This window comes from Athene cunicularia, assembly GCF_003259725.1.
Source record: "Athene cunicularia isolate RWA chromosome 17 unlocalized genomic scaffold, athCun1 chr17_part1, whole genome shotgun sequence".
NCBI lineage: Eukaryota > Metazoa > Chordata > Aves > Strigiformes > Strigidae > Athene > Athene cunicularia.
This window is the reverse complement of record NW_020799122.1, coordinates 12,174,210-12,200,290: the sequence shown is the minus strand read 5'-3', so window position 1 is coordinate 12,200,290 and position 26,081 is coordinate 12,174,210. Positions and strand designations below refer to the sequence as shown.

The 26,081-nt window shown below is 54.8% G+C and overlaps 1 protein-coding gene across 1 annotated transcript; it reads right to left on the bottom strand.

The window, feature by feature from the left end:
* Positions 1 to 14,911: 14,911 nt before the first annotated feature.
* LOC113486631 (olfactory receptor 2A5-like) lies at positions 14,912 to 15,931 on the bottom strand. Its single transcript, XM_026860701.1, has one exon. The coding sequence runs from the start codon at positions 15,929 to 15,931 to the stop codon at positions 14,912 to 14,914; it is 1,020 nt and encodes a 339-aa protein (XP_026716502.1).
* Between the last annotated feature and the right edge of the window lie 10,150 nt (positions 15,932 to 26,081).

Here is a 26,081-nt window from a genome sequence, read left to right as displayed (position 1 = left end):
TGTCTGGGTGGCTGGGAAGGCAGGAGTTGCCCCCACTGTGTCACTGCTGCAGATAGAGAGATAAAAGTTAACATAAGAGGATAATTAATTAGTGCTGAGCACTGGTCCAAGTGCTTACGCTACATGCACTGGCAACGCCAATGCCCAGCCTCTCAGTTGACAGGGCCCCGATGCCAACAGCATGAGCTGGCAGAGCCCACTGGGCATCGTCTGTGGCAGGCGAGTGGGCACAGAGCTCAGGCTGGCCTGCCCGGGGCTGCCTGCCGCGGGCTACGGGCCGGCCCCGCACAGCAGCAAGACACAGCCCCAGGCGGGGGACAGTCACCCAGCCAGGCACGGGGGGAGATCGGGGTCCCTGAGAACAGGGGTGCAGGTCTCCACACCATGCTGCGCCCCGCAGCTGAGGAATGGCTACAGCTGAGGGCACAGCAGATCGCAGGCAGGGCTGGGAGCCCAGGCCCCGCAGCGGTGCAGTGTCTGCCAGCTCCACTCCAAGGTCACTCCTCCTCCAGGCAGGTGATGTGGGACCTGCTGTGGGACCTGCCTGCAGCCTGTCTGCTCTCCCAGCACTTCTGTCAGCTGGCACCATCTGGGGCTCTCCTGGCTCTGCAATTTTACTCCTGGCTGTGAAGGGCTGAAGCTGGCTCTGGGCCATGGGCAGGCAGGCGTGTTGCCCCAAACCACCCCCCAGACCCCCAGATCTTCCTTCCCTCTGCTCCGCAGCCTCCCTGGGGCAGGGGCAGTGCTCCTGCCGAGCAGCAGGCAGGAGCAGGGGGGGCTAAGACACCCAAATGCCGCAGCTTCACGCCGCCCATGGCTGGGGACTCGGCCCCCGGGGTGAGCTGGGCAGCCACAACACCACAGCAAAACATGGGTGGATGCTTGGGGTTGCCCGGGCCAGTGCCCCAGCCCTGGCGCTGCTCCCACTGCACACACCGACCACAAATGCCCAACACCAACTGCAGGAGGGTCCCCATGCCTGCAGCCCTGAGCCCTGCCAGGCTCCCTGAGGTGGCTGCACCCCCCTGCCCTGCTGCTCCCTGCCCCTGAGACTAGGCGGAGGGCAGCGGAGCTTCAGGAACAGCTGTACCCCTGGGAGCAATCCCCCTCCCTGGGCACAGCCGCTGGCACCACAGCCCTGGCCAGCACAGCTCTGCCACTGCTCTGGCAGCCCCGTGGGAGCCCTGCCGCTGCCTGCAGCCGCTCACGTCACCGCTGTGCTCCTGCCCCCGAAAATGCAGCAGACGAGACCTCTCCTGCGTGCAGAGGTGGCAGAGCAGGGCGCTTCACCGATCACAGCAAGCTGGGAGCAGGGGGACGCTGGCCACGTCACCACGATCCTGGGGACAGTGGATGTGGCACTGTTGCGGCCCCCACCAACCCTTCCTCTGCCAGCACCGGCCCTTGTCATCCTACCAGAGAGCACTTTGTGGCTGAAAAGTGCTTGTTTGGTTTTTGTCTCGGCAGGTTTGTCCAACCAAAGGCCACATGCCACTGGGCTTCCCGTTCCCCAGGCCACCCGGGCTTGTGTCCCAGCTTCCAGCTTTTCTGGTTCAGCTGGACAGGTGCCAAGCTCTGGCCCAGCTGATAAAGCTCATGGGCAGAGATGGTCCCAGTGTGGCTTACGTCACGGCCAAGGGACAGTGCCAGCAGCCCTGCACCACAGGCTGGGGGACAGGGATATCCCTGCAGGGACCCCTTGGCAGTATCCTCCCTGCCTGCCCTGCCTGCACAGCAAACACCTCAGCTGCGCCCTGCTCCCACCGAGAGCGTCCCCACCCAGGAACAACGGGAAATGCCACCACGGGCAGTCACCCAGGCAAAATGCCACTGCTGGCTGCTTACAAGCCACCCCCCCGGCAGATGCTGCGGGGAGGGCTGCCCACGCTGGAGCCCTGGTGTACGGGCAGCGGAGGCAGCATGGTGTGCAGCCGGTGCTGGGCGAGCAGGGGCTCGTGGAGGCAGCAGGGCTGCATGGCAGAGGACAGCCATCGTGAAGGCAGCTGCCTGCTGCAGCCTTGAGGCAACCACGATGGGGTCCCAGAGCCCTGTCCCCCTCTCCAGGTTCAAGGCCAAGGGGGAAATGGAGGGTCAGGAGCAGCTGAGCCAGGCTTCCCAAGAGGTGGGGGGATGCCAAATGCTCGGCAACCACAAACACTTCACCCCCCCCAACTGCTGGCGTTACCCCAGAGCCCAGAACCGCACTACAGCAGACCCTATCTCCAAGCACCCCAAAATCTCAAGTTGCTCCTGTGAGCCAGGGCTGAGGGAAAAGGGAGCACCAGGCAGCCTCCCCCTGTCAGGCTGATGGAAGATTTTGTGTCATTGCTACTCAAACTCCTTAACTAGCCAGAAAAATCCCTATTCCCCGCCCTGGCAATCCCCCTGGCACGGCAAGGGAAGAGGAGCCACAGAGGACCACTGGCACCATGCAGAGTCCCACGCAACTCTCGTGGAAGCCAGCCACCAAGGCAGTGTCACCCCTCGCCCCATCCCATAGCCCTGCAGGTGGTGGGGTGACTGGAGGGGTACTGAGCTGAGCAAGACCCGCTGGTCCCCCAGCCCAGCCACTCCTGGGTGCTGCCAGTTCTGGCCATGGCTCACTGTCCCCTTCACTGTCCCCTGCTCACGGGCAGCTCCAGCCTCTGCCTCGGGAGGGTGACACACTGCATCCTTTGCCATCTGGTGTGATTCTGCAGTGCCAGGGCTGTCTGCAGCCACAAGAACTTTGCTTTGGGTATTCAGAAATAGAAGAAATAATTAAAAAAAAAAAAAAAAAAAAGAAAGAAAACCAGGTGCCATATGCAGTTTCCCCAGTGTTGCCCACCCAAACCTGCTGCTGGCTCTGCATCACCAGGTGTGCACCCACCTGTACTGGGGACCCCATACTGTCCCTGATGCCACCCCATGCCAAAAAGCACCATGCTGTTCTTTGCAGCTTGAACCACCCACTTTCAGTCTTGTTTATCAGGTTTTGCTCAAGCAAATACCAACGGGTTTCGTACCTGCTCAGAACCAGGTGGAGCTGGGGCAGAGGGTGGTTTTTTTTAAAATTACTCTCTTTACTGTCTGGGCTCTGAAGTTCAGCACAGTGTGACAAGTGAAACAGCTGGTGGTCACGGTGCTGGGTGCTGCCACCAGCGGGACCTGCGTGGGCAGTGTGCTAATGCTGTGCCAGTGTCACAGGGGACGGGCAGCCCTGGCACCACCGCTCCATGCCTGCACCGGGGCCGGCCGTGCCCGGCAGTGCAGGGGGCTTTACAGCTCTGCTCTGAGCACGGGCCCACCTGAAGCCCTGAACAGCCTCGTGGGAAGGGCTCAAGTCCATCTGTCTCCTCCTGGCGCTGGCTGGTCACTGATGGCTCAGCAGGGCAGCACCCGCAGAGCAGAGCAGCAGCCACCCACGAGCTCTCCCTGCAGACTCAGTGCTGCCGGCGGGGAGGTGGGAGAGGGCAGCCCACCGCCTCCCAGCCGAGCACCCAGGGAGCTGCACCAGCACAGCTCAGCCATCTGTGAGCTGCCGCATGCTCCCACTGCTGGGCTGGAAATAAAACCCTGGAGTGGCAGCTTCCTGGTGAAGCACCACTGTGCCCACCGGGGCCAGATGCTCTTTGGCAAAGCCAAAGCCCTCCCACACTTCACTGCATCCCACACCACCAGAGACATTTTGCAGCCTTTGGTAAAGATGCACCAGCATGATTTTGCTGATTAAACACCCTCGGGCAGTTCGGAGGCAGTGGCAGCAGCACAGGTGGCTTCGTTCAGGCTGGGGAGTCTGTCCTGCCCCCACCATCCACCTAGTCCTTGGCACCAGTCTCGGAGCTCCCACCCTGAAATGGAGGTTTGGGGACACAGCCACTTATCAGCAGATGCTGGTGGCTATAGGGGCTGACCTTTATGGCTTTCCAACGGCCCATGAGCAGGAACCCCTGGGGCAGTCTTCCCACATCCCTGCAGACACGCAAGGTGAGAGGTAGGTGGAAAACCACCTCACTCCGTCCTGCTCAGGCTGCACCCATGGCTGCGCCCACGCTGACTCAGCCACCACCTGTGATAAAGACCTGTGGGACGTTGTTTCCCACTGGGGCAGAGTGCCCAGCAAATGGAAGGGCCCCTTGTGATCAAAGAAAATGGGGGTCCTGTGGGATGCACAGGCAGATCCCAGGGATGCTCATGAATGCAGCATCCCAGGGCTCCTGGAAAAAGTGCTGCAGACAGTGCTGAAATAGCTGGACCTGGAGACTTCTTTTGGATTCGGATCCTGGAGGATCCCCTCCAGGAAGTGAAAGGCTCAGGGAAACCCTCTCCTTTCCAGCCAGGAAGCCAAGAATTATGGCTGCAGGATGGGTCACATTACCAGCAGTTTACCAGGGCCGCCCTCTCTACTGGCTTAGCAGTCAGCTGGGAAATAATCCCCGACAAATGCGAGACAATGAGCTCCCCGGGGCAGAGCTGCTTCTCCCAGACTCAAGAGCCACTGGCTCCCCAGGAACACTCCTCTGCAGACCCCCAGCCAAGCCCATGCAGCACCCATGGGCACTATCGGTATACAGTGAGAGCAGCGCCTTCCCAACTTTTTGCCCTCCAGCTCTGTCGCCATCTCCTTTCTATAGAAAGCCCTACCCCGGTGCTGTGATGAGCCAGGGTCACTGCCAGCACACCAGTTGACATGTCACCTCTCATATCATCCACCTGAAGCAACGGGTACCCCCCACCAAAGAGCAAACCTCCCTCCACAAAGGCTTTGCCCTCTCCACCCATGCAGGAGAGACCCCAGCAACACGCTACGAGGTACACTGGTTAGGCTGGGCAGCTGCCAGCCTGCGGTGCTCCAGCGCTCCAGGACAGGAAGAGGCAGGGACTGGGACCTGCTCTGGCTCCATTTCCTTCCTCCAATTCAAAGCGTACTCCAGGCACTTAATGGCCACTTTCTTCCCGTTGCAATTCCTGTTAGGCTCATGAAGCAGTTAGTTATAGGCCTGCGGACGCCACCAGGTGCTCTGGCCCCTGTGGCAGTGGCCGTTGGTAAAGCCCAGACGTGGAGGGGAGATGGCCCAGCACTGGCAGCAGCACTGGGGCCATGCTCTGGAGTTCTGGGGAGCAGCCAGCCTGGGGGAGCCACTGCACCCATCAGGGACCAGACCCAGAGTCCCCCATGGGGACAAAGCACTGGGGTACTGTGGGTTTAATGCAGGGATGGGACTGAGGGCAGCTCCTGTACCCAGTGCCCAGGGACACAGTGCCTTGAGCCTAGGGAGAGGCCACCTCTCCTATCCACAGCATCTCCATCATTCCTCTGGTCCCCATCACCCCCCATCACCCCTCCTGTCCCCAGTGCCTCCATATCTCTCCTGTCCCCAGCACACCAGCCACCTTGTGACCCACCCTGTCCCCATCATCTCCATCACACTGTCACCCTTCCTATCTCCAGCACTCCTACTGCCCTTGTCACCCCTCCCACCCCCAGCATCCCCATCACCTCTCTAGTCTCTGGTACCATCAGCCTTCCTGTCCCCAGTGCTGTCACACTGTCACTCCTCCTGTCCCCAGCATCCGCATAACCCTTCCTGTCCCTGGCAACCCCCTGTAAGCTTGTGGCAGAGCTAAACCGATTACCTCCCTTTAATACCCCCTTGGCCCAGAAGAGCCATTTCAGGCAAATGTCCTGGACTTGTCTTCCCTTTTGTGCTGCAGGAAGGTCCCTGGCACCCCTGGGGACTGAGGGGTCCCTGGGCAGTGGGGTGGCTCTGCAGGGCCATGGCAGCCCCAAGGAGCCCCCCCTTGGGCAGTGCAGCCCCAGGGTTAGGCCAGGGTTCCGCTCTAGACCCTCAAGACAGCCTGCAGACCCCAAGCCTGTGCCCGGAGCTGCCAGGGGAATTGAGGATCCAAAAGGCCTGACCCTGCACAGTGTAACCACAGCACCTCCCAGGCTCCAAGATCACAGTCTCCCCACCCCGAGCCCCAGCTCTCCCACACAGGGCACAGCCGGGGCACACATGGGTTTGTAAGTCCCCAGCGAGCTGCAGCAAAAGGAGAGGAGGGACTTTCACTGTGGGTCTCCTATAAACTTCCTTGATGCTGACCATGTCAGGAATTGGTATCATGGAGATGGGGGGCCTCTTTCCATTCATTACCCCTCCCCAGGCCTGTGGACGGAGCCCTGCCCAGGTCCCTAGTGCAGGTACTAACCAGCAGAGCCCCAAGGGATGCTCAGGGACCACGTCCTCAGCTCTCCCCACATCTTACCTACCCATGAGGGCTCATTTCCCACGCTAGGAGCCAACTGAGCAAATGTAATCCCAGAGAACATGGCGGGGAACATTATCTCCAAGAATAAAATCCCCCAAAAAATTAAGCTCGGGATCAACGTGGAGCTCCCAGGGAAGCAGCACCCTGGTTGCCACGCAGGAAACACTTGGTTTGTCCTGGTGTCGCAGAGGACACCCCGACGTGCAGCCATGGAGGCGCCCAAAGTAATGGGGTGGCTGCAGGCCACTGAGCGGGACCATAGCCCACCATTGTCACCGCTACCAGGGGCACTCAGACCATCTCTATGTCTCAAGAAAAAGCTGGGGCTGGACGTATCTGCTTTCTACAGACCAACTCGCATGATTCTGGAGGGCTCAGAGTCCACCCCCCTGCTCACCCACCAGGCAGAGCCCTGGGAAGCTCGGCAGGACAGTCTCAGTGATGCAGGCACAGCACCAAGCATCGCTGTGAAGCTCCCAAGAGGTGCCTGGAGCTGTTCCAGCTCCAGTGTTCAGGATGATGGACCCCGGGGACAACCCGCTGGGCCCTGACCCTGCTACAGCTCCCTCCCCCACACAGTGATTGCAAAGGAAGCACACGAAAAGCCAAAAGATGGACAATCCCACTGCAGGCTGAGCCATGCGAACACCACAAAGCTCCTGCCTTGCTGTGTCCAGCTCTGGACCTGGAGAAGTCCTGGCACCACCACAGAGCTGGGGCAGCCACTATCAGCACCAGCACTTCTGTCCCCACCTCCAGCCCTGAGGAGCGGCATGAGGAGGAAAGGCAGCGAGGAGCCGACAGTTCACATGTGGCCAAATGGGTCACTTGGACTAGAAAGGACCACTCATTTTTTGCTGAACAGCTTCTCAGGGTGTTTCTGATGCAAAGTGCTGGCTGCAGCAGCAGGGCTGGGGTTTTCAGGCTTATTAAAAAAAAAAGAGGTTCTCAACTGTCATCTCATTTGGAAAGTCTTCTTTTGTTTATAGTAATAATAATAGATTAAATTTGGCAGCCAGATTACTCAAGAAGGGGTAGAAGTCTGACTCTCACTAATGCTCCAAGAAATGCAGCCAGAAAATGGGTGAGGAAATGTTTATGCCCAAAGCCAGGTGTGCTGGGTAGAGACACTTGGGGGAAAAAACACAAATAAGGAGCATCAAGCAAAAGTAAACCATCGCTGTACCACCTTCAAAGCCAGCTACTGCCCTTTCTCCAGCTCAGATCAGGCTTTTGGCAAGATGAGGATGCAAGATGGGGTTGCAGCACTGGCAGATGAAGGCAGGGAGGAGGAGATGCCAGACTCCACTTGAAGAAGCTTTGCTGAAGCTGCAGAGGCAGGAGGACATGGATATGGTGGTCCAGGACCTTTTCCTCACCAGGAGCCAGCTTCACTGGCACGCCTGGGAGCTGGAGTTGCCCCTAGTCCTGCCACCTCCACCTTGCAGCCGTCCCCAGAGAAAGCCGAGATCTGCCACACCTGCCCAGGAAGGGAAATTATAAAATGGGAATAAACAGCCAGCATTTCCTCTGACCCACTGCGCTTGGGAAGGAAGGCTGCAGGGGCAGGACAGTGACTCCTTTCCCTGCACAGCATCCCTGGGATGCTCCTCCAGGCACCACAGCCATCCCCAGGAGAAACCAGCCCAGAGCTCCCCACTGCCACATGCCGCACAGACCCAACCTCCCAACAGCGGGATGCTGCCGTCAGCATTTCCAAGCGGCATGACGACGACATGACTGGAAACAGCACAAAGAAACCATGCCCAGCCTTTGCTTGAGTGAAAGACATTGAGCTGAAAATCCCAATCCCACTTGTGTCGAGAGCGTGCAATAACCCGGTCACTGGAGCAGGCAACTGCCGGCGGAGCGAGGACCCAGCCCAGGGCTGGGAAGGGGAGGGGAAAGGGAAACTCTGCTACCTCCCCCCCTCCCCATGACAGCCCACAGGAATAGCTGCCCTGAGCAGCCTCTCCAGGGGTCCCTCTCCAACAGCACTGGCAGGCCAGCTTATCCCCTCCACAACCCCTTAAATTTGGAGGCAGCAGAGATTATGCTGGTGGCTGCATCAGAGGTGCCCAGATCTCCTTCCTCCCATCGCAGCTTGGTCACCGGTACCCCTGGCTGGGCCACCCAGGCCTCGACAAACAGGAAGAGGGAGAGCGCAGGAGCATCCTCACCTCTGCCTCCAGCCCCTCAGCATGGAGAGACCCGGATGTTTTGAACTGCTGGGAGATTAAAAAAAAAAATGTTGCACCTTCTCACCCTCCCATAGAGCAGGCAGGAGCATGACAAGGCCACACGGTCCCCAGCTGATGGCAGGCTGCCTGCCCACTGCCAAGCCGGAGCGGGGAGAACAATATCAGATCTGCAAACAATGCTGGGAGTGACAAGGTGCTCCCCAGGTACCCAGCTCCGGCGGCCAGCGAGGCGGAAAGCACCTGCCCAGAGACACGCTGTCCCTCAGACAGGGACATTGCACCTCCCTGCCAGTGCGGGCAGAGGCGGACAGCCCCCTGGTTTCCCTGCAGGCAGCAACACTGGGGGCCAGCTGGGGTTTTCAGAGGGGTGGTGTTTGTGCCCATCGCGGCAGCCGGCACAGAGTGAGGTGACGTGGCGCACATCCAGTGTCAGACCCACCGGGAGGGGAAATGCACTAACCTAGACCCCAAAACTAAAAAAAAACAACAACAAACGCTCCCCCCGCAGCATCACCCCGGCCCGCTGCCCCCGCACACCCCTAGGCCTGGGGGGGGATCCCGAAGACCTCCACGTCCCCGCTGACGGCCAAATTGCCGGGGTGGGCGGGGATGTGGCGCTGGGACGATGCGTCCCATCAAGGCCGTCAGCGAGGCCGCCTAAACCGGGCTGATCCCGGCCCCCAAACCCTTAAACCAGAGGGTTTTCCGGAGCGCTGGCGCGGGGCAGCTGCTCCTGGCAGCGTGCCTGTTTGGTGGGGACGGACGACATAAATTCTTGAACCCAGAAATGCAGCCTGCACGCAGAGATGCTCTTTCTGCCCAACTCCAGGAGCAGAGCTCAGAGGAAGCTGGTGGATGTTGGGACCCAGTTATTGCCCTAGTCCCACAGGAATGGCCTAAACTGGAGACGATGGGCTGGGAAATCCCACATGTGTTGCTGCTGGGGCCGTGCCTGGCTGGGCCGTGCCTCCTAATGGCAGGAGGTGTCACCTCCCTGCCTGCCAGGCACTTGGCTGTGAGTGTTGAGTTTGTCAGACCTCAGCTGCAGCCACTGGCCTCGGGCAGAGCCACGCATGGCTGAAACACCCCCTCCCTTCCCAGTCAGGGCCATGTCCCTGGCTCCTGACAGGGTGAGTTCCCTTGCAAACCCTCTTCACACACACAGGATTCATCTCACACCTGTGGGGTTTGTTTTCCCACACTTGGGTCCTCCTTGGAGCATGAGCATCCCAGCCAGTGCTCAAGGGAGATGTGCCTCTGCAGATGCCAGCTCCAGGGATGCTCCACGGACACCCCAGTTATGCCTGAGTGCCGTGTCTGGTAGGGATCCAGATTATTGTCCCCAGCATCCCTGTGTGCTGCAGGGCAGCTTGGGGCTGCACGGGGGTTTACCCATGGAGTCAGGGGATGCCAAGGCAGGCAGCTTTGCAAAATACAGGCATCTGAGCTCTGGCCCCATGCTCCAGGCACAGACCTGAGGCCTTGGCATGATCAAGACGATGTGATGCTTGACGGGACCCACTGTCCGGGATCCCACCGTCTGACATGTGCTGCCTTTTCAGTCCCTAATTCTCGGTGGAGGGATTCCCACAGTCGGTGCCCTGTCACATGGCTGGGCTCAGCCCCAGCTGACAGTGCTCGTGGCGGGAGCCCCGTTAAAGTGTCAGCAGTGCCCTGGCAGGCTGTCAGCCTGTGCTGTGGCTTTCCAAGGTTTGCGGGAGGTGCGGCATGCCAGGGACACCAGGCTGGGCTTTGGCAGGGGCTGCCGCCTGCCCACGGCTCTCACTGCCACCAAGGCTGCACAGGAAGGTGTAGGCAGAGATGGGGGACAGCACAGCATGGGGCCAGCCATGGGGACAACACTCATTGCAGCTTTATCATCTGCCTCCAGCAGAATAGATATCTCTTAAAATTTTCTTTCTCCCTTAATTTCCTTGGACTTTCACTCCTGCCAACTGTCTGGTATTTTACTTCTAAAGGAAAGACCCTGCATTTTCTTTACTCTCATTTACTGGAGTTCTGTATTCATTAACTGCTTCTCAGTTTTAACATGCACCTCTGGGACCAGCAAGTGCAGCAGGCAGTGGTGCTGGGAGAACTGGGGCAAGTGCCCTCACTGGGGCCAGTTACCATATCTTTAACCTGCTGCTTTTTCCTCTGCAGGAAGGTTGGGTTTGGAGGGTTACTGGGGTGAATACTGGTTCAAGCCACAGGGTTACTGGGAAAAACTGGACCTGTTTATGCTGATACAAATCCCTTAATAAACTCAATGATTTTAATATGCTGAAAGAGCTGAGCTCCCCTTCCACACGGTGTTGTCCCTGTTGTCATGTGACAGAGAAGCCAACCTCAGCTGGTGCGCAAGGTCCCTGCCGGGTCCTGACCCCACGTGTCACTGACCCAGCACCTCCAGCTGCACCCAGGGCACTGGTGTTTCAAGCCACGGGTGCCCTTCAGCAGCATGAGGGTGCCATTGTGTGGCCAGGACTTGGCACTTCCAGGTCAAGGTCCGGCTGGGAGCCCTCACTCATGGGGCTGGGGCAGGTCCCCAGGCACTGCAGCTGATCTGGCTTTGCCAGGGCTGTGCACCCCCGATGGGGTGGTTGGTGGTCCTGCCCCACTGTGGGATCCCCAGAGCCCCATATCTGCTGGGGGTTCCTCCTCTCTTTGTTGGGGCCAGGGGCTGGTTCCTGGTGGGGGTGAGGGCCACGGGGACCAGCTCTGCAGTGGTGAGGAGCTGTGAATCTGACCTGGACCACAAGTCTGCAGTGTGGCTGTGGCCAGGAGCAACCTGAAGCCACCCATGGCGAATGGCTGGGAACCAGCCATGGGTCTGCACAAAGGCAAACCCAGAACGCGTGAGGCCACGGCAGGGTGCTGCGGCCAGGGCAGCCCCGAGCAGGAGCGCTTGGGCAAGGGGAGGCAGGTGGGATGGGAGCACATCCCCATGTGCACATCGAGCCTGTGGCCACCCAGCTGGGCAAGAGCAGTGGGAGCAAATGGGAGGTAACTGGAGCAGGACACTGGTGTGTGTCCAGGGGAGGCTGTGAGTCCTGGCAAGGCAGAGAGAAGACCCCCACCCCACGCTGCCTACCTGGACAGGGGATATCTGAGAGCCCGATGCACCTCTGCAAGGATCCCAGCACTCGCCGGGATCATACCCAGCCACGGAACAAGGAACCATCTCTGTTTGGGAGCAAGAGGCAGGTGGGGAGGTGGAAGGGGCCATGGGAGTGACCCCTGAGGGCAGTGGGGCTGGGGGCTGCACAGCAGGAACCTGAGCTCGATCCTCCAGCACTGGCCTGTTGAGGGTGAGTGGGGCCATCAGCAAGGTGGGACCTGCTCTCCTGAGCCTGAGTTATCCCAGGACGCCCTGATTCCCCTCCCCCCCTCTCGGAGCAGTGTTTGCAGCTTGCCACAAGCCCAGCCCCTGTTCCAAGGATCTGGCCTGTTGCAGATGGCCGCTGGTTCCCAGCCTCCCAAAACACAGGCTGAGGCCACATCTCTTGCTAATGCTGAGTTTCAGAGTGGCTCTGCACTGATTAATATGGAGAGCAACAAGATATTCTGGGATAGAGAAGGAACCCCCCCACTCCCTCCTCTGCCCAGGCCACTGATGGGTGGACAAGCATCTCTCCTTGCCAGGCAGAGCAGCACTGTGCCGTAAAGAGCAAACCCGATACAAGATTAACTTGGCTAAACCCAGGTACTCTGTGACCCTCACCAGCCTGCTGACTCCCTCATTAAGGCTTTCGAGCACCCAAACATCATGCTGTTGAATGCCAGGAGGCCAGAGGGACTTTGACTTCCAACAGGAACTGGGGTCCTTGCAAAAACAGGCAGGTGGGTTTTGTCTGACCTTTGCTCCCTTGTGGAAACTGTGTCCAAGCAAGGCATCTTTGTCATCCTCCGCCATGGGAAAATCCCCGTCAGCAGCATTATCTTCTCTCCATCAAAATATTCTTTCAGAGGGATTTTTGTCTGGGCCTGAAGCATCAACAGAAGTATCAACTCCAGGAGCAAGAAAATTACCTTCATCTTCAACACAGCTGTTGAAGGCACAGGCAGCTCAGAGCTTCCATCCCTGTGCATGAATCCTCAGGGGCAGCAGAGCAAACTCACCCTCATGCCCCATCGGTGTGATGGCCAGTGCCAAGATAACATTGTTAACTGGGTTTCTGCCTCCCTGCAGCCAAATAATGTGTTCCTACAGAGGTCTGAGACAGAGCGATCCCTCCAGATCCTCTGTGAGAGAGCAGGGAGAAGGGGCCAAGAAATTCTCTGCCAGCTTCAGTCCCACCAGTGGTTTCCATGGAGGTTCCAGAGTGATGGAGAGCCCCAAACAAGCTCCTTGGCACCCTGGGGTGCATCCCACCTGGTCCCAGGGGCTGGCTATGTCCTGTCTGCATAAGTGATCTTCACTTCATCCCTAAATCCTCCTTTTCTGTGGGTAAAGCTTCTCTCCCCCAGACTCTTTTTTGCTCAAATGTGGGGGTGTAGAGCAGTGCTCTCCAAACTTTTTTGATTGCACACCCTTATCAGTGAAAAACTTTTGAGCATGCACCCCCAATATATGTATATTTATTCATAAATTATATACATGTACATTATGAAACATACAGAGTAATAGACTTAAAAGGACAAGATAAAGTAAACACTAGTTCTAAAATGTTATTTTATTTTACTTTATTTATTAATGGTACCAAAAATACTTTCTTTCTTCACCCCAATGGATTGTCTTGCATACTCCCTGGGGTGCATGCACCCCTGCTTTGGAGACCACTGCTTTAGAGAAAGCAGGGATGTCCCCTGGCAGATGAGTCTGATAAACAGGATATGTTTATTTTACCCCTAGTGACACTGCTGGACTTTATGACAAGCTCCATGGTGAGTTGGTGAGTTGATGAAGGCTGAGCACAGAGCACACTCAGGACTTGTAGTGCCTGACCCTTCCCTGTCGCAGGGATTCTTCATCCTCTTTCCCTCCAGAGGTGTATACCTGGCCAAATACTAACACAGTTACACTTGGCAGGAGCAGTCATGAAATCACAGGTTTCCCTGTCAGTAGGGAGAGCAGAGAGGTGGTAGATAGCCCTGCCTCACCCTGCCCTGGGGTCTGCAGGTGAGAGGGATGTGAAGTTCCTGTTTCGTTTCCAGAGGAGATGCTGATTTTGTACATGTCCCAAAAGCTCAACTGGCCCTGCCTTGTCTGTGTGCTCTGGGAGGGCCTGTTGCATCCTCACCTGAGTGGGGGGGAAATCCTTGGGTCCATCTGGGGCAGGAGTGTTTCCACTCACAGGAAACCAGTTCCCATAGTTTCTGCTTAGTAGGAGTTTTACAGACTCTTACTTATAAAGAAATCCCAACCCAGCATTTGGCCAAGGTAGCTGTGCCCGTAGGTGTATGTTCTTGCACACACTAAGCAGTGGTCACAGAATCGTTTCACACCCCTTTATTTACAGCCAACCAGTAACACCCTCCTGGCTCTGTGTGCTGCTGAGAGCCCCTGAACCTTCCTGAAGGCACTGTCATGAACCAGATTAATCTGCTCTCCCACCCATGTTTCTGCCTTATCGCCACCATTTTGCATGTGGAAGCAGCTCTCTGTTCCCAGGATTAACTTTGAGTCCTGAAACTACAAAGATCAATCCTCTGACAATGGTTTTCCTACTTATGCATATTTTATTGCATTAAGGGAAAGACATCCGGCTCTGCAGTGTCTGCAAGTCCAGCCCAGACATGATTATCCACCACTTAACAGGAGATGCAAACAGCTGAGCATTACTGCTGTGCTTTGCACAGTGTTTCACCTCAGAAAGGGCACTGCATAGGAATAAAAGCTCTGTCCAGAAAGCATGACAAAGCCCATGTAGATAAATGATTAAAAAAAAAAAAAAAAAAAAAAGGCTTACCAAGGGCACCATCACAATCAAAGGCAGTGTGTGGACAGCCGGTACAGCTTCTCTCTACCTGGGCAATTCCTATTTCTTATGAAAAAAGTTCCCAGAATTACTTACTGGGAGAACTCCCATGGCCAAGCAATTAGCAATTTTACAAAATCACCTCCTAGTCCATTCAGGTCTCCAGAGCATGTTGCATGCCATGCTTCTGCCATCAGTCCAGGAGGGTGAAGAGCTCTGCAGTGCTCCACACTGTAAGGACAGTACCCGGCTCCTGGGATGGGATGAGACACAGCTCACCTGCCTGGGGCCATACCTGTGTCAGCTGGGCTTTCTGAAGGTGGCACTGCAGCTTGAAGCCAGCTGTGCTGGGGGCTTCCAGACACAAAGGGAGACAATGATGTGAATCAAGAACCCAGGCCCCAGGTCCCCACCGGGCAATAACAGGTCTGAGCATTGGATGTGTTGGTGAGGGAGAGCGAGGAGCTGCCAGCTGCACCCCCACCAGCACCAAGCAGCACCACCCATCTGGGATCCCTAGACCCCTTCATGCATGTTGGGTCACCGAGAACCATATCCCTGCTGTGGGGAGGATTGGGGTCGCTCAGCGGAGAAGCCTGCGCCCTTGGTGGATATCTGTAACAACCCCCTGAGCAGGGCTTTCCTGATGACCCCTTTGACCTCACTGTTTCTCAAGCTGTAGATGATGGGGTTGAGCATGGGGGTCACAATGGCATACAGCAGGGCGAGGACCTTGTCCACCTCCTTGGAGCTGCTGGAGTGAGGCACCAGGTACACAATGGCCCCGGCACCAAAGAACAGGGACACCACAATCAGGTGGGAAGTGCAGGTGGCAAAGGCCCTCTGCATCCCTGCTCCCTTCTGGAGGACAGCCCTGATGATGTGAACATACGACACAAGAGTAAGGAGGAAGGAGCCCATCGCAATAGTCCCAGCCAAAGTATACAAAGCAGTCTTGTTGAGGGGAGCATTAGGGCTGCAGGATGTCTTCAGCACGAAGGGCACCTCACAGAACAAGTGGTTGATCATGTTGGACCCACAGAAGGGCAAGTGGGATGTGAGGAAGGCTTGGATCAGAGATGAGAAGGAGCTGCTCAGCCATGAAATGGCCACTAAGCAGTGGCACATCTTCTTGCTCATGAGCACTGGGTAGTGGAGGGGGTGGCAGATGGCCAGGTAGCGATCGTAGGCCATGGCAGCGAGGAGCATGCACTCAGAACCCCCAAAACAAAGGAAGAAGTAGATTTGCGTGATGCAGCCCACAAAGGAGATGGTCTTCTGTGGTGAGAAGGAGTCTCCAAGGATTTTAGGGAGGGTGACGGAGGAGTAGCAGATGTCCAAGAAGGAGAGATGGCCCAGGAAGAAATACATGGGGGAGTGCAGGTGAGTGTCTAGCCAGACGAGGGTCATGATAAGCAGGTTCCCCAGCACCGTCACCAGGTAAATGAGCGAGAAGCACAGGCAGAGGGTCACCTGTGCTCTGTAAGCACTGGAAAATCCCAAGAGAAGGAACGTGATGGGGCTGCTGAGATTTCCCCACTGCAGGGATTTGGAGCTCATCTACAGAGAGAGCAGGAGGAGATAAGGACAGGTAAAAGGAGGGTGAGTGTTCTACCCCTGCTGTGGAGCATCACCAGCCCCTCTCTGCTGAGTGGTGGGCTGGAGCTGTGCCATTGCCCCGGCACTCCTCACACCTCCTCCAGGGGCTTGGGGGGGGAACACACGTCTGTGGGGGCAGGTGGCGGGTCCCAGCCCATGGAGTTTCAATACTCAAGGCAACACCCAACTCTGTGTCACCTGAAGGACACCAGAGAGAACTGGGACCCCACCGCTGTGGTCAGTAAGGATCCCAGAGACTCTTAAATGAGAGCAGATGAAAGCAGCTCCTCTCCCCTGTCTAGGTTTCCTGGGCTGCAACTGGAGATTGGTCTAAAGATCCCACAAAATGTGAATGGATTGGACCCTGCCTGAACAGTTGCTGCCCTTCATGGGAGCAAACTGTGGTTACACTATTAGTGAAGATACAGAAAGGTCTCCTTCTTCCCCTCTCCATCACAGACTGTGGGAGCAGATCTCAAAATAACAAAGAGAAATCTTTAAACATTACAAACGAGGAAGGTGTCTGATTGCACATACTGCACTGTAGATGTTAGCCTCATGTTCACACCCAGAAAACAATGCAAGGGAGGGACCTCTGAGAGTCTGAGAGTTCATAGGAGGGCTGGAAAGGCATCTGAAGGTGACTGTGTCGTTCAAACAGGCTTGAGGGTGACAAGAAAAGCAGAGACACTAGCCTGCAGGAAAAGGGAAAATCTCTGAATGAAACAAGCTCTGAGCTCTCTGGAGCTCAGAGATAAACAAAAATGAGATACAGAAGATCTTGAGTGTGAACCTAAAACTACTGAACCCACAAGAAGAACAATAAGGAGATGAGCAGAGATTCATGCAAGCCTGCAAGAAGCTGTTGGTACTGACAGAGCTGTCACCAGATTCTTCCAGGGAGAAGTGTGGGAGCATCTGCCAGGAGAGAAGAGGAGGTGGGTGCCAGGCTAAGAAGACTTGAGCACATTGCAAACTCCCTCCAAGAGAGTACAAGGACAATCCCATCATGCTGGGGATGTGCTCCACAATGCAGAGATTCAAGGATGGGCTGCTGGTGCCCAACAGTCAGGGCGGGCATGTGAGCAAGGAGGGAGCGACGAGCAGCCAGCCCAAAGATGAGTGCCACAGAGAGGGCTGGTGCTTGATCAGCTGGGAACCTCCACAGACACACTCCTCTTAGTGCAAGGAAGCATGCCAGTGGAATGGGAGAAGACTTCAGGGATCTGATGCCAGGCTTTTAACCATGAAGATAATGGAGGTTGAAGGAGAGGCATGTACTCTCCATGCTGTTTTGGGATGTGCTGGAAAACTACGAGCTGGTAAACAAGGGCATAATCACAGGGGGAAGGGGAGCACCTTTAGGGATAAGAGCAGCTGGGAGAGTGTTGTGGGTAGCAGAAGGCTGGCATCTCCTCTGACTCAGGAAGAGCAGATGGTCCGTAGGAAACAACACAAATGATCATGCAAAGCTGCTATGGAGGAACTCAGATTACTACCTGGAGCCACACATGGCATCAGATGTTTCTAGAGGTCAGAGAAATAGCTGATGTGACCAGAGCAAAGGCAAGGGAGGACACAGGAGGAGAGGGTGAGAATGGGAGGTGAAGATGAAGGGTAGAACAGCACAGGATGTTGAAAGGCACCATCAAAATATCCTCCCAGATCTAAATTGCCTTGGGAAGGAGGGAAAGGAAGGTCTGTCTGGACAGTGCTGGGAGCCTGTCAGAGATCCCTCAGCCAGACTGGGGCAAGGACAAACTCCCAGGAGAGCAATCCTTCCAGGAAGAGTAACTCTTTAAGAGGATGGTGGTGTTATAAATCGCAATCTTGTCTGTAATGGTTATTCCAGATATCCTTGGATATGACATCTCATACATCACCAGGTCACAGCATGAAGTAAGCTGATGGGGTGTTTTTGTACCTGTTCCTGAAAAAATGGGCTGGTTTTAGAAGAGCTATCTGAGAAAATAACTTCAGCTAGAGCAGGCACAAGTCAATGCCATTTTGCGTAAATGGGAAGATCAATAGGAGCAGATTGGTGCCTGTGGCTGTGAACAAGCACAAATCAGGACAAGTAAGGATAGCTGGTTACTGCAGCTGGGAAGCTGAGCATGCAAATGCAGAAAAGAGATGGGATTTCATGAAAGCAAAGGTGTAAAACCCAGCTAAAAGCTCCCTCTTGTACACAAGGAAAAGGTGGAGCAGAGCTTCTCCCCTAGCAAATGAGCAATGTATACGCACTGAGGAGAATATTTGGAAAGAGTGAAAATCTGCAAGGAAAGAAAAGAGCCTGAAAAGTGGAAAGTAAAGTCTGCACTGAAAGATGAAGGAGTGCAGGGAGACTGAAAATTGCTGTAGTGTCATGAGATTAATATATACCCATCAGCCATGTAGTTGAAGGCAGCCCTGCAGTGTCCTGGAAGTCAGACATCACCCACTCCCCAGTCTTACGGGATGACAGTGACAATTTATGGCAAAGGTTGTGTGGCTGGTGACAACATGAGGGCATGGGGACAGCACCATCAAGGAGGGAGGAGAGTCTTCAGAGGTTTGCTGCATGTCAGAAGCACTGTGGGAGGGGAGAGTGGCTGCACCTGAATTCAGGAAGAATGAATGCTGTTTCTCCTGTAGTGAGGGTGCAAAGCATCTTTGTCATGGGGGCTATGTCCGTTGGGAGAAGAGGAATCCAGCACCAGGCATTTGCAATGCTTTGGGGACAGAAAAAGAAAGAAAACCAGGTAGGCACAGGACCTCTGGGGCTATGGAGCAGTTTGCCTACCTACAGGGTCCTCAGCTGGCAACACAGTGGTTCAGTCAGCCGAGGGTAGTCATGAGCGTAGCACAAGATGCCGAACTGGCCATGGGGACAGCAGAAAGGTTTCGAGTCCGTGTGGGAAAATCCTGATGCTGTGGTACGTTAGTGAGACCTTGCTGGGTCTCCCTTGCAGGGAGCCCACTAAAGGGGGAGGAAGCTGAGCTGGCCTGCCAGGGTGAGGGAGAGGCAGTTCATCAGAGAGGACACTGTGTGATGTGTGTGTGGCAACCTGGCATGGGCAAGTCTGCAAGAGCTAGCTGCTTAAACCTGATTTCAAAATGACTGACTCAGGATTCATCTTCTTAGATCTAATGCACCATGGTTTGGGCAAGTCTCCAGGTCTCACGTGGTGCCTTCTCAGGAGGTTTGGGGTCTAGAGTGCTTACCATGGAGCAAAGGCAGGAGGGGGTTTTATTTCTAAATATCTTATTCACCAAATTTTTCTCTTTATCTAAAATAAACCTGTTTAAAGTATAAGGAGGTGTCCACAGAGCCTTTGCATTGCTTTAATGAAGCAGAGATGGAAAACTACACACCTGGAAGATGGTACACAGACACAGATGATATCACAGTGGGGGTCTTCTGCAGGCCACCTGACCAGGAAGACCAAGTGGATGAAGCCCTCTACAAACAGGTAGGAGCAGTCTCAGGTTCACAAGCTCTGGTCCTCATGGGGGGCTTTAACCACCCCTATACCTCCTGGAGGGGCAACACAACAGGGCACAAGCAATCCAGGAGGTTCCTGGAAGGCATTGATGATAAATTCCTTCTCCAAGTTATAGAGGAGCCAAAGAGGACAGGTGCTATATTGGACTTTGTTCTCACCAACAAGAAGGGGCTGGTGGGGTGTGAAGCTCAAGAGCAGCCTTGGATGCAGTGACCATGAAGTGGTAGACTTCAGGATCCTCAGGGCAGTGAGGACACATAGCAGGCTCACTGCCCTGGACTTCAGGAGAGCAGACCTTGGCCTCTTCAGGGATCTGCTTGGTAGAGTAGCATGGGATAAAGCCATGGAGGGAATAGGGGCCCAAGAAAGCTGGTTAATATTCAAGGATCACCTTCTCCAAGCTCAGGAGCGATGCATCCCAACAAAGAGGAAGTCAGGCAAAAATGCCAGGAGGCGTTCATGGATGAATAAGGTGCTCCTGGACAAACTCAGACACAAAAAGGAAGCCTACAGAAGGTGGAAGCAAGGACAAGTAGTCTGGGAAGAATACAGAGAAAATGTCCAAGCAGTCAGGGATCAGATTAGAAAGGCAAAAGCCCTGATAGAGTTATATCTGGCCAGAGCAACAAGAAAAGTTTCTATAGGTACATCAGTGGTAAAAGGAAGACTAGGGAAAATGTGGGTGCTCTCTGGAAGAAAATAGGAGACCTGGTTATCTGAGACATGGAGAAGTCTGAGGTACTCAGCAACTTTTTTGTCTCAGTCTTCAGCAGCAAGCCACACCACCCAAGTTGCAGAAGGCAAAGACAGGGACTGGGAGAATGAAAAATCGTCCGCTGTAGGAGATCAGGTTTGAGAACATCTAAGGAACCGGAGGGTGCGCAAGACCATGCACCCATGGGTCTTGAGGGAACTGGTGGATGAAGAGGCTAAGCCACTATCCATCATACTTGAGAAGTCGTGGCAGTCCAGTGAAGTTCCCACTGACTGGAAAAGGGGAAACATAACCCCCATTTTTAAAAAGGGAAAAAAGGAAGACCCAAGGAACTAGAGGCCAGTCAGTCTCACTTTTGTGCCTGGCAAGATCATGGAGTGGATGCTCCTAGAAACTATACTAGGGCACATGGAAAATAAGGAGGTGATTAGTGACAGCCAGCATGGCTTCTCTAAGGGAAAATCGTGCCTGACAAATTTGGTGGCCTTCTACAACGGAGTTATAGCTTTGGTGGATAAGGGAAGAGCAACTGACATCATCTACCTGGACTTGTGCAAAGCATTTGACACTGTCCTGCATGACATCCTTGTCTCTAAATTGGAGAGACCTGGGTACTACAGATGGACCACTCAGTGGGTAAGGGATTAGCTGGATGGTTGCACTCAAAGAGTTAAGGTCAATGTCTTAATGTCTGAGTGGAGAGCAGGGACAAATGGTGTTCCTCAGGGGTCAGTGTTGGGACCAGCACTGTTTTACATCTTTGTCGGTGACATGGAGAGTGGGATCGAGGCACACTCAGCAAGTTTGCCGATGACACCAAGCTGTGTGGTACAGTCAACACACTGAAGGCATGGGTTGTGCCATCCAGAGGGACCTGGACAGGCTGGAGAGGTGGGCCCGTGCAAACCTCATGGAGTTCAACAAAGTCAAGTGCAAGGTCCTGCATGTCAGGTCAATCCCAAGCACAAATCCAGGCTGAGCAAGGAGTGGATTGAGAGCAGCCCCAAGGAAAAGGACCCCGGGGTGTTAGTGGATGAAAAACTGACTGTGAGCCACCAACGTGCGCTCACAGCCCAGAAAGCCAACGGTGTGCTGGTCTGCATCAAGAGAAGTGTGGCCAGCAGGGTGAGGGGGGGGATTCTCTCCCTCTACTCCACTCTTGTGAGACCCCACCTAGGGGCCCCCAGTGTAAGAAGGACACAGACCTGCTCAAATAGGTCCAGAGGAGGCTACAAAGATGCTTGGGGGGCTGGAGCCCCCCCCCCCGTGAAGACAAAGACAGGCTGAGAGAGTTGGGGGGTTCAGCTGGACAAGAGAAGGCTCTGGGGAGACCTTAGAGCGGCCTCCCAGGGCTGAAAGGAGCTGCTGGAAAGGGGGGAGGGACTCTTGGTCAGGGCACATCATGATAGGATGAGGGGTAACAGTATTAAACTGAAAGAAGGTAGATTTAGATGAGATCTAAGGCAGAAATTCTTCCCCATGAGGGTGGTGAGGCCCTGGCACAGGTTGCCCAGAGAAGCTGTGGCTGCCCCCTGCCTGGCAGGGTTCAAGGCCAGGTTGGACCGGGCTTTGGGCAACCTGGGCTAGTGGAAGGTGGCCCTGCCCATGGAAAGGGGGTGGGAGTGAATGATCTTTAAGGTCCCCTCCAACCCAAACCATTCTGTGATTCTATGAAACCCAGCACAAGGGGAAGGCACCCACCCCCAGCTCCCTCTCTGTGCCCCATGGCCTCCCCAGAACTGGGGGCATAGCAAGGGCAGTCCCCAGAGCACCACCACAGTGTGGGCTACCAGAAAACCAGCTGGGATTCTTTGGCACCAGTTGCCCCACTGGGAGGTGGAGGGTGCAGGAGGGATGAGACCTGGCAGAGCATGTGTGTCCCCCAGCATGCGTGTCCCTCCAGCCCACGAGCCAGGGAAGGAGATGTCAAAGGCATTGTGTGACTGGGATGCAAGTGACATCTTCATTTCATGTTCTGATAGCTGTAGGGGTTTGCAATTACATCTGCTGATCTGATAGTCATTAGCTGGATGATCAGCCAGTCATTGGAAGTGTCTGTTTGCCTTTCTGCTAATTAAATTGCATTTGATCTGCAATCAAATCTAATATGAGACAAGTGAGCTCAAGGTAGACTCAAGCAGCTGATGGGCGCCGCACTGTGTGAAGAACAGCCAACACCACGGTCTCGCCGGGTGTGTGGAGCCGCATCCCGGGCAGACCGGGAACACCAAAGGGAGCAGCTGTGGCACAGGTGAGTGAAGGACACGTCTGCACCTGGGCAGTGCTGTGTTTGCAGTAGGGGCAGGGCTCCTGCTATGCTGCAAGCAGGCGAGCCATGGTGCTGTGGACTTTGAGACGTGTACCACACACACGGGTACTCATCTGGCTGCCAGACCATGAGAGGGACAGCAAGGACTCCCATGTCTGCTGGTTGTGGGAAGGACACAGGGCAGAGCTGGCCTCGCAGGACCCTGGCATGGAGCTGGCTCCTTCCCTCCTTGGTCCTACAGCTGACCTGCCCTCAAGTGCTCACCCCGCACATGTTTGGGACACCGGTGACCCAGTGCCTGCATGGCTTACCTTGAGAAGATGCTTTCTCTCTTCACACTAGGTGTGTCTGGCAGCACCAATGGTTTGGGACACCAGGGTGATTTCAATATACTCCTGGAAGGCACCTGGGAAAAGATCCCCTGTCACAGAACAGTCCATAATTGCTTCACACAGACCCTTGGGCACGATGCTTTGGGATGCTGTGGGAGCAGGGAAGCACATTGCAAGGGAATAGTGTGCTGAGTCCTGTGCTCAGTGCCTGACCACCATGGACATCCCTCTGAGGGGTGCTCCAGCAGCATCCTCACGAAGAGGGCCCCAAATGTCCAGAGGCCAGGACTGAAGTTGTCTTTGAACTTTTTAGCAGTAGAGACACCCAGAGGGGTGATCCTGTGGTGGAGTCGGAGTAGTATGGTGGGCTCTGCAGCCTAAGTGGATCCGAGACACCCTTAAGCAGGAGTCTGAGTCCAGGAATATGTCAGAGTTCCGCTCTTCAGCCTGTGCTTTTTCCACTTTTGCAATCAAGAATATACCTTCTGGCTTTGCTGGATAAGCTTGATTTCTACTGGACAAGCTCATCTAGATTTAAGAGTGACAAGGGGCTCAAGCAACTGTAAGATGTATTGCTTCTCTGAACTGCTGCTCGGGGTCCTTCCACCTCTGAGAAATTTGGGAAGTTTCCCCCCAGATGCACCAATCTGCAAAAGTCAGAGTGGGGTCTGAGAACATCTCTGGGGAGGGGAGAGCAGTGAAGATGCTGGCCAGAAACAGGAGCATCTCTCCCTGCCCCTCTGACTTAACTCCTCTCATTTCTAGTGCACACAAGTGCATTTTGGAGTCTAAATTGTCCCTCCTTTTATTTCACCATAGCAGCTTCGGCCTTCCCCTGCTCTGCCTGCAGGTGTCTGGCAGTAGCAGGCAGCAGTGCAGGGGACGGCCCCAGGAGCAGAGGAGGTCAGCCTGAGAGCACACAGGGACCACACACGTTAGGAGTGGGCACGTTCCCTGGTATTGGTCACAATTATAATTAATTTATGGGTGGTCAATAATGAATAAATAATTTCTATGGGTGTTTGGTGCTCAGCTGGGTTCCTCATTATCAGTCCCATTTGCGTATCTCCATGGCTCAGGGACCTACTGGAGGATTTTGGTTGGAAGGCACCTCAGGGGGCTCTGGTACTGCTCTGAACAGGGCCAGTTTTAAAGTTAGATTGTGTGTTTCAGGGACTTGTCCACCTCAGTTTCGATACCTTCAAGGATGGGGAAGTACTCAATTACATTTCTGGACATGCTCTAGTACAGGACCACCTTCATTACGAAGACCTTTCTCCTTTTGTCCCACTGGAGTTTGCTGTGTTGCAGCTCATGCCTGCTCCCTCCATCCTACCACTGAGTCTGGCTGTATCTTCGCCAGATCCTCCACCAAGGCAGCTGGAGGCAGCAGCCACATGTCTCCTTCACCTTCTCTTCCGCAGGTTGGCCCAGCCCACCTCGCTCAGCCTCTCCTTGTATGTGCTGTGCTCCAGACCCTGACCAGCATCGTGTTCTCCACTGGGCTCTCAGTGGTTTGTCAGGAACTTTTTGTACTGGGGAGCCCTGAACTGAACCCAGCTCTCCCAACATGGTCTCACGAGTGCTCCCGCGAGCTGGTGACTGCCCTTTGCTAGCCCAGACCAGGATGCATCCACCTGCCTTTGCTGCAGAGGCCCTCCGCTGACCCATCTTCAGCTTGTTTCCTGCTGGACGCTCGGCTTTTCCTGCAATGCTGCCTTCTCCCTGCAAGCCCAGTCTGCCCAGCTGCACAGGGTTAGCCCAGCCCAGTGGCGAGATTTTGCTTTGCCTTGGCTGAATATCAGGAGGTTTGTGCTACCCCATCCTGAAGCTGCTGTGGCCTCTTTGAATAGCAGCTCCAGCATAACAATCTGTCCCCAAACCTTTGCTGTCCCTAAAACTTGCACATCATCACTGATATTGGGCATCACTGGGACTGATGCATCTTTACAGATTTCAGGAGATGCTGACCCTGGCAGCTTGAGAAGCTTCCCACCTTCAGGCCACCAGACACTTCCCATCAGCCCTGTTGGGTCAGCCAGTCATAGACCCAGGGTATAAAACCACATCCTGAGATGATCCACGTTGAAAACACATGCTTTCAACAGCTTTCAACACCTGGAATAAGCGGGAACATCCGAAGTGGATGCTGGTGCCTTGTGAAGTTGTGTCCCGAAAGGGCACCTTGCTGCCCCAGCAGCACTGAGTTCTTTCCATCACTTTTAATGGGTCTCAGTTGTGTCATTAAAAGTTTCTAAACTTCTGCAATCTTAACCTCTGAAAAGGCTCCAGGGGGTTTGTTGTGCCACTGCAACGCCTGGGGACAGGAGCTATATTTGCCCTTTCCTAAACCAGGTATCAAAACCAGTGTTTATTCCTCTGTGGGGCTCAGACCGGTGCAGAAGTGTCTAAAAGCAGTAATTGGCAATTTAGAGGTGACTCACTCCTGGCCCGTGGGAGGTCAGACTGTTTCTGCCTGTGCTGTCGAGAGCCCATGCCCATTGCACAGATCCTGGTGAGGGGCTGTCCCCAAGGCTGGAGGGTGAGCAAGGGCTCAGCTGGGCTGGTACCTGCCAGGTCCCATGTCCAGTGGCACTGGGAGAACCCCCTGGTCTCATTCTATACCATCCAAGACAGACAGACAAAACCTGATGGCTGCATGTCATGGAGTGACTCCTGCTGTGGTGACCGTACCACCAGCTGGTGACGGTGGTGCTGGCAACCATCACATCCCTCCAGGAAGCTCTAACGCATGGTCACTCCAGGCAGGTTGGGTGGGCTCAGGTCCCGAGCAGCAAGCAGGACCTGGCTCGTGCTGAAATCAAAATGTCGTTCTTATGATAGCCAGTGCTACGCTTAGAACCAGAGAAGATCCGATACAGTCACATTTTATTTTTAAAAGAGGACAAAGTGGAAAGTCAAGAGGATTAAATATCACATATGGCACAGAGGTTGTCTGGAAAGACCAGCTTAGCTTCACTCTGAGCACTTAAGCTGATATTAGCAAATACAAAACCTAAACAATGTTACAAAGGGAAAGCCTAAAAGTAAACCAGCACAATTAAATCAATTTAAAGAAACTGTTCAGAAATAAGACAAATGTTCTTTAACTTGCTGAAACTGCATCCACATGAAGACAGTAAAATGACCTCTGATAAGTTAACATACAACCATGTAAGACAAAACAAAGGAAGGCACCAGAATTTGGCCCCTTGCTCCTCTACTCTGAGGAATAACATCTGCACTTACGTACATTCCTTTCTTCAGAGGCACCAAGAAATTTAACACTAGAAAATATCTGACCAGTAGC

What these genes read in the sequence shown, in the direction of transcription:
- LOC113486631 (XM_026860701.1), bottom strand. Translation starts at nt 15,931, where the DNA reads ATGAGCTCCAAATCCCTGCAGTGGGGAAATCTCAGCAGCCCCATCACG.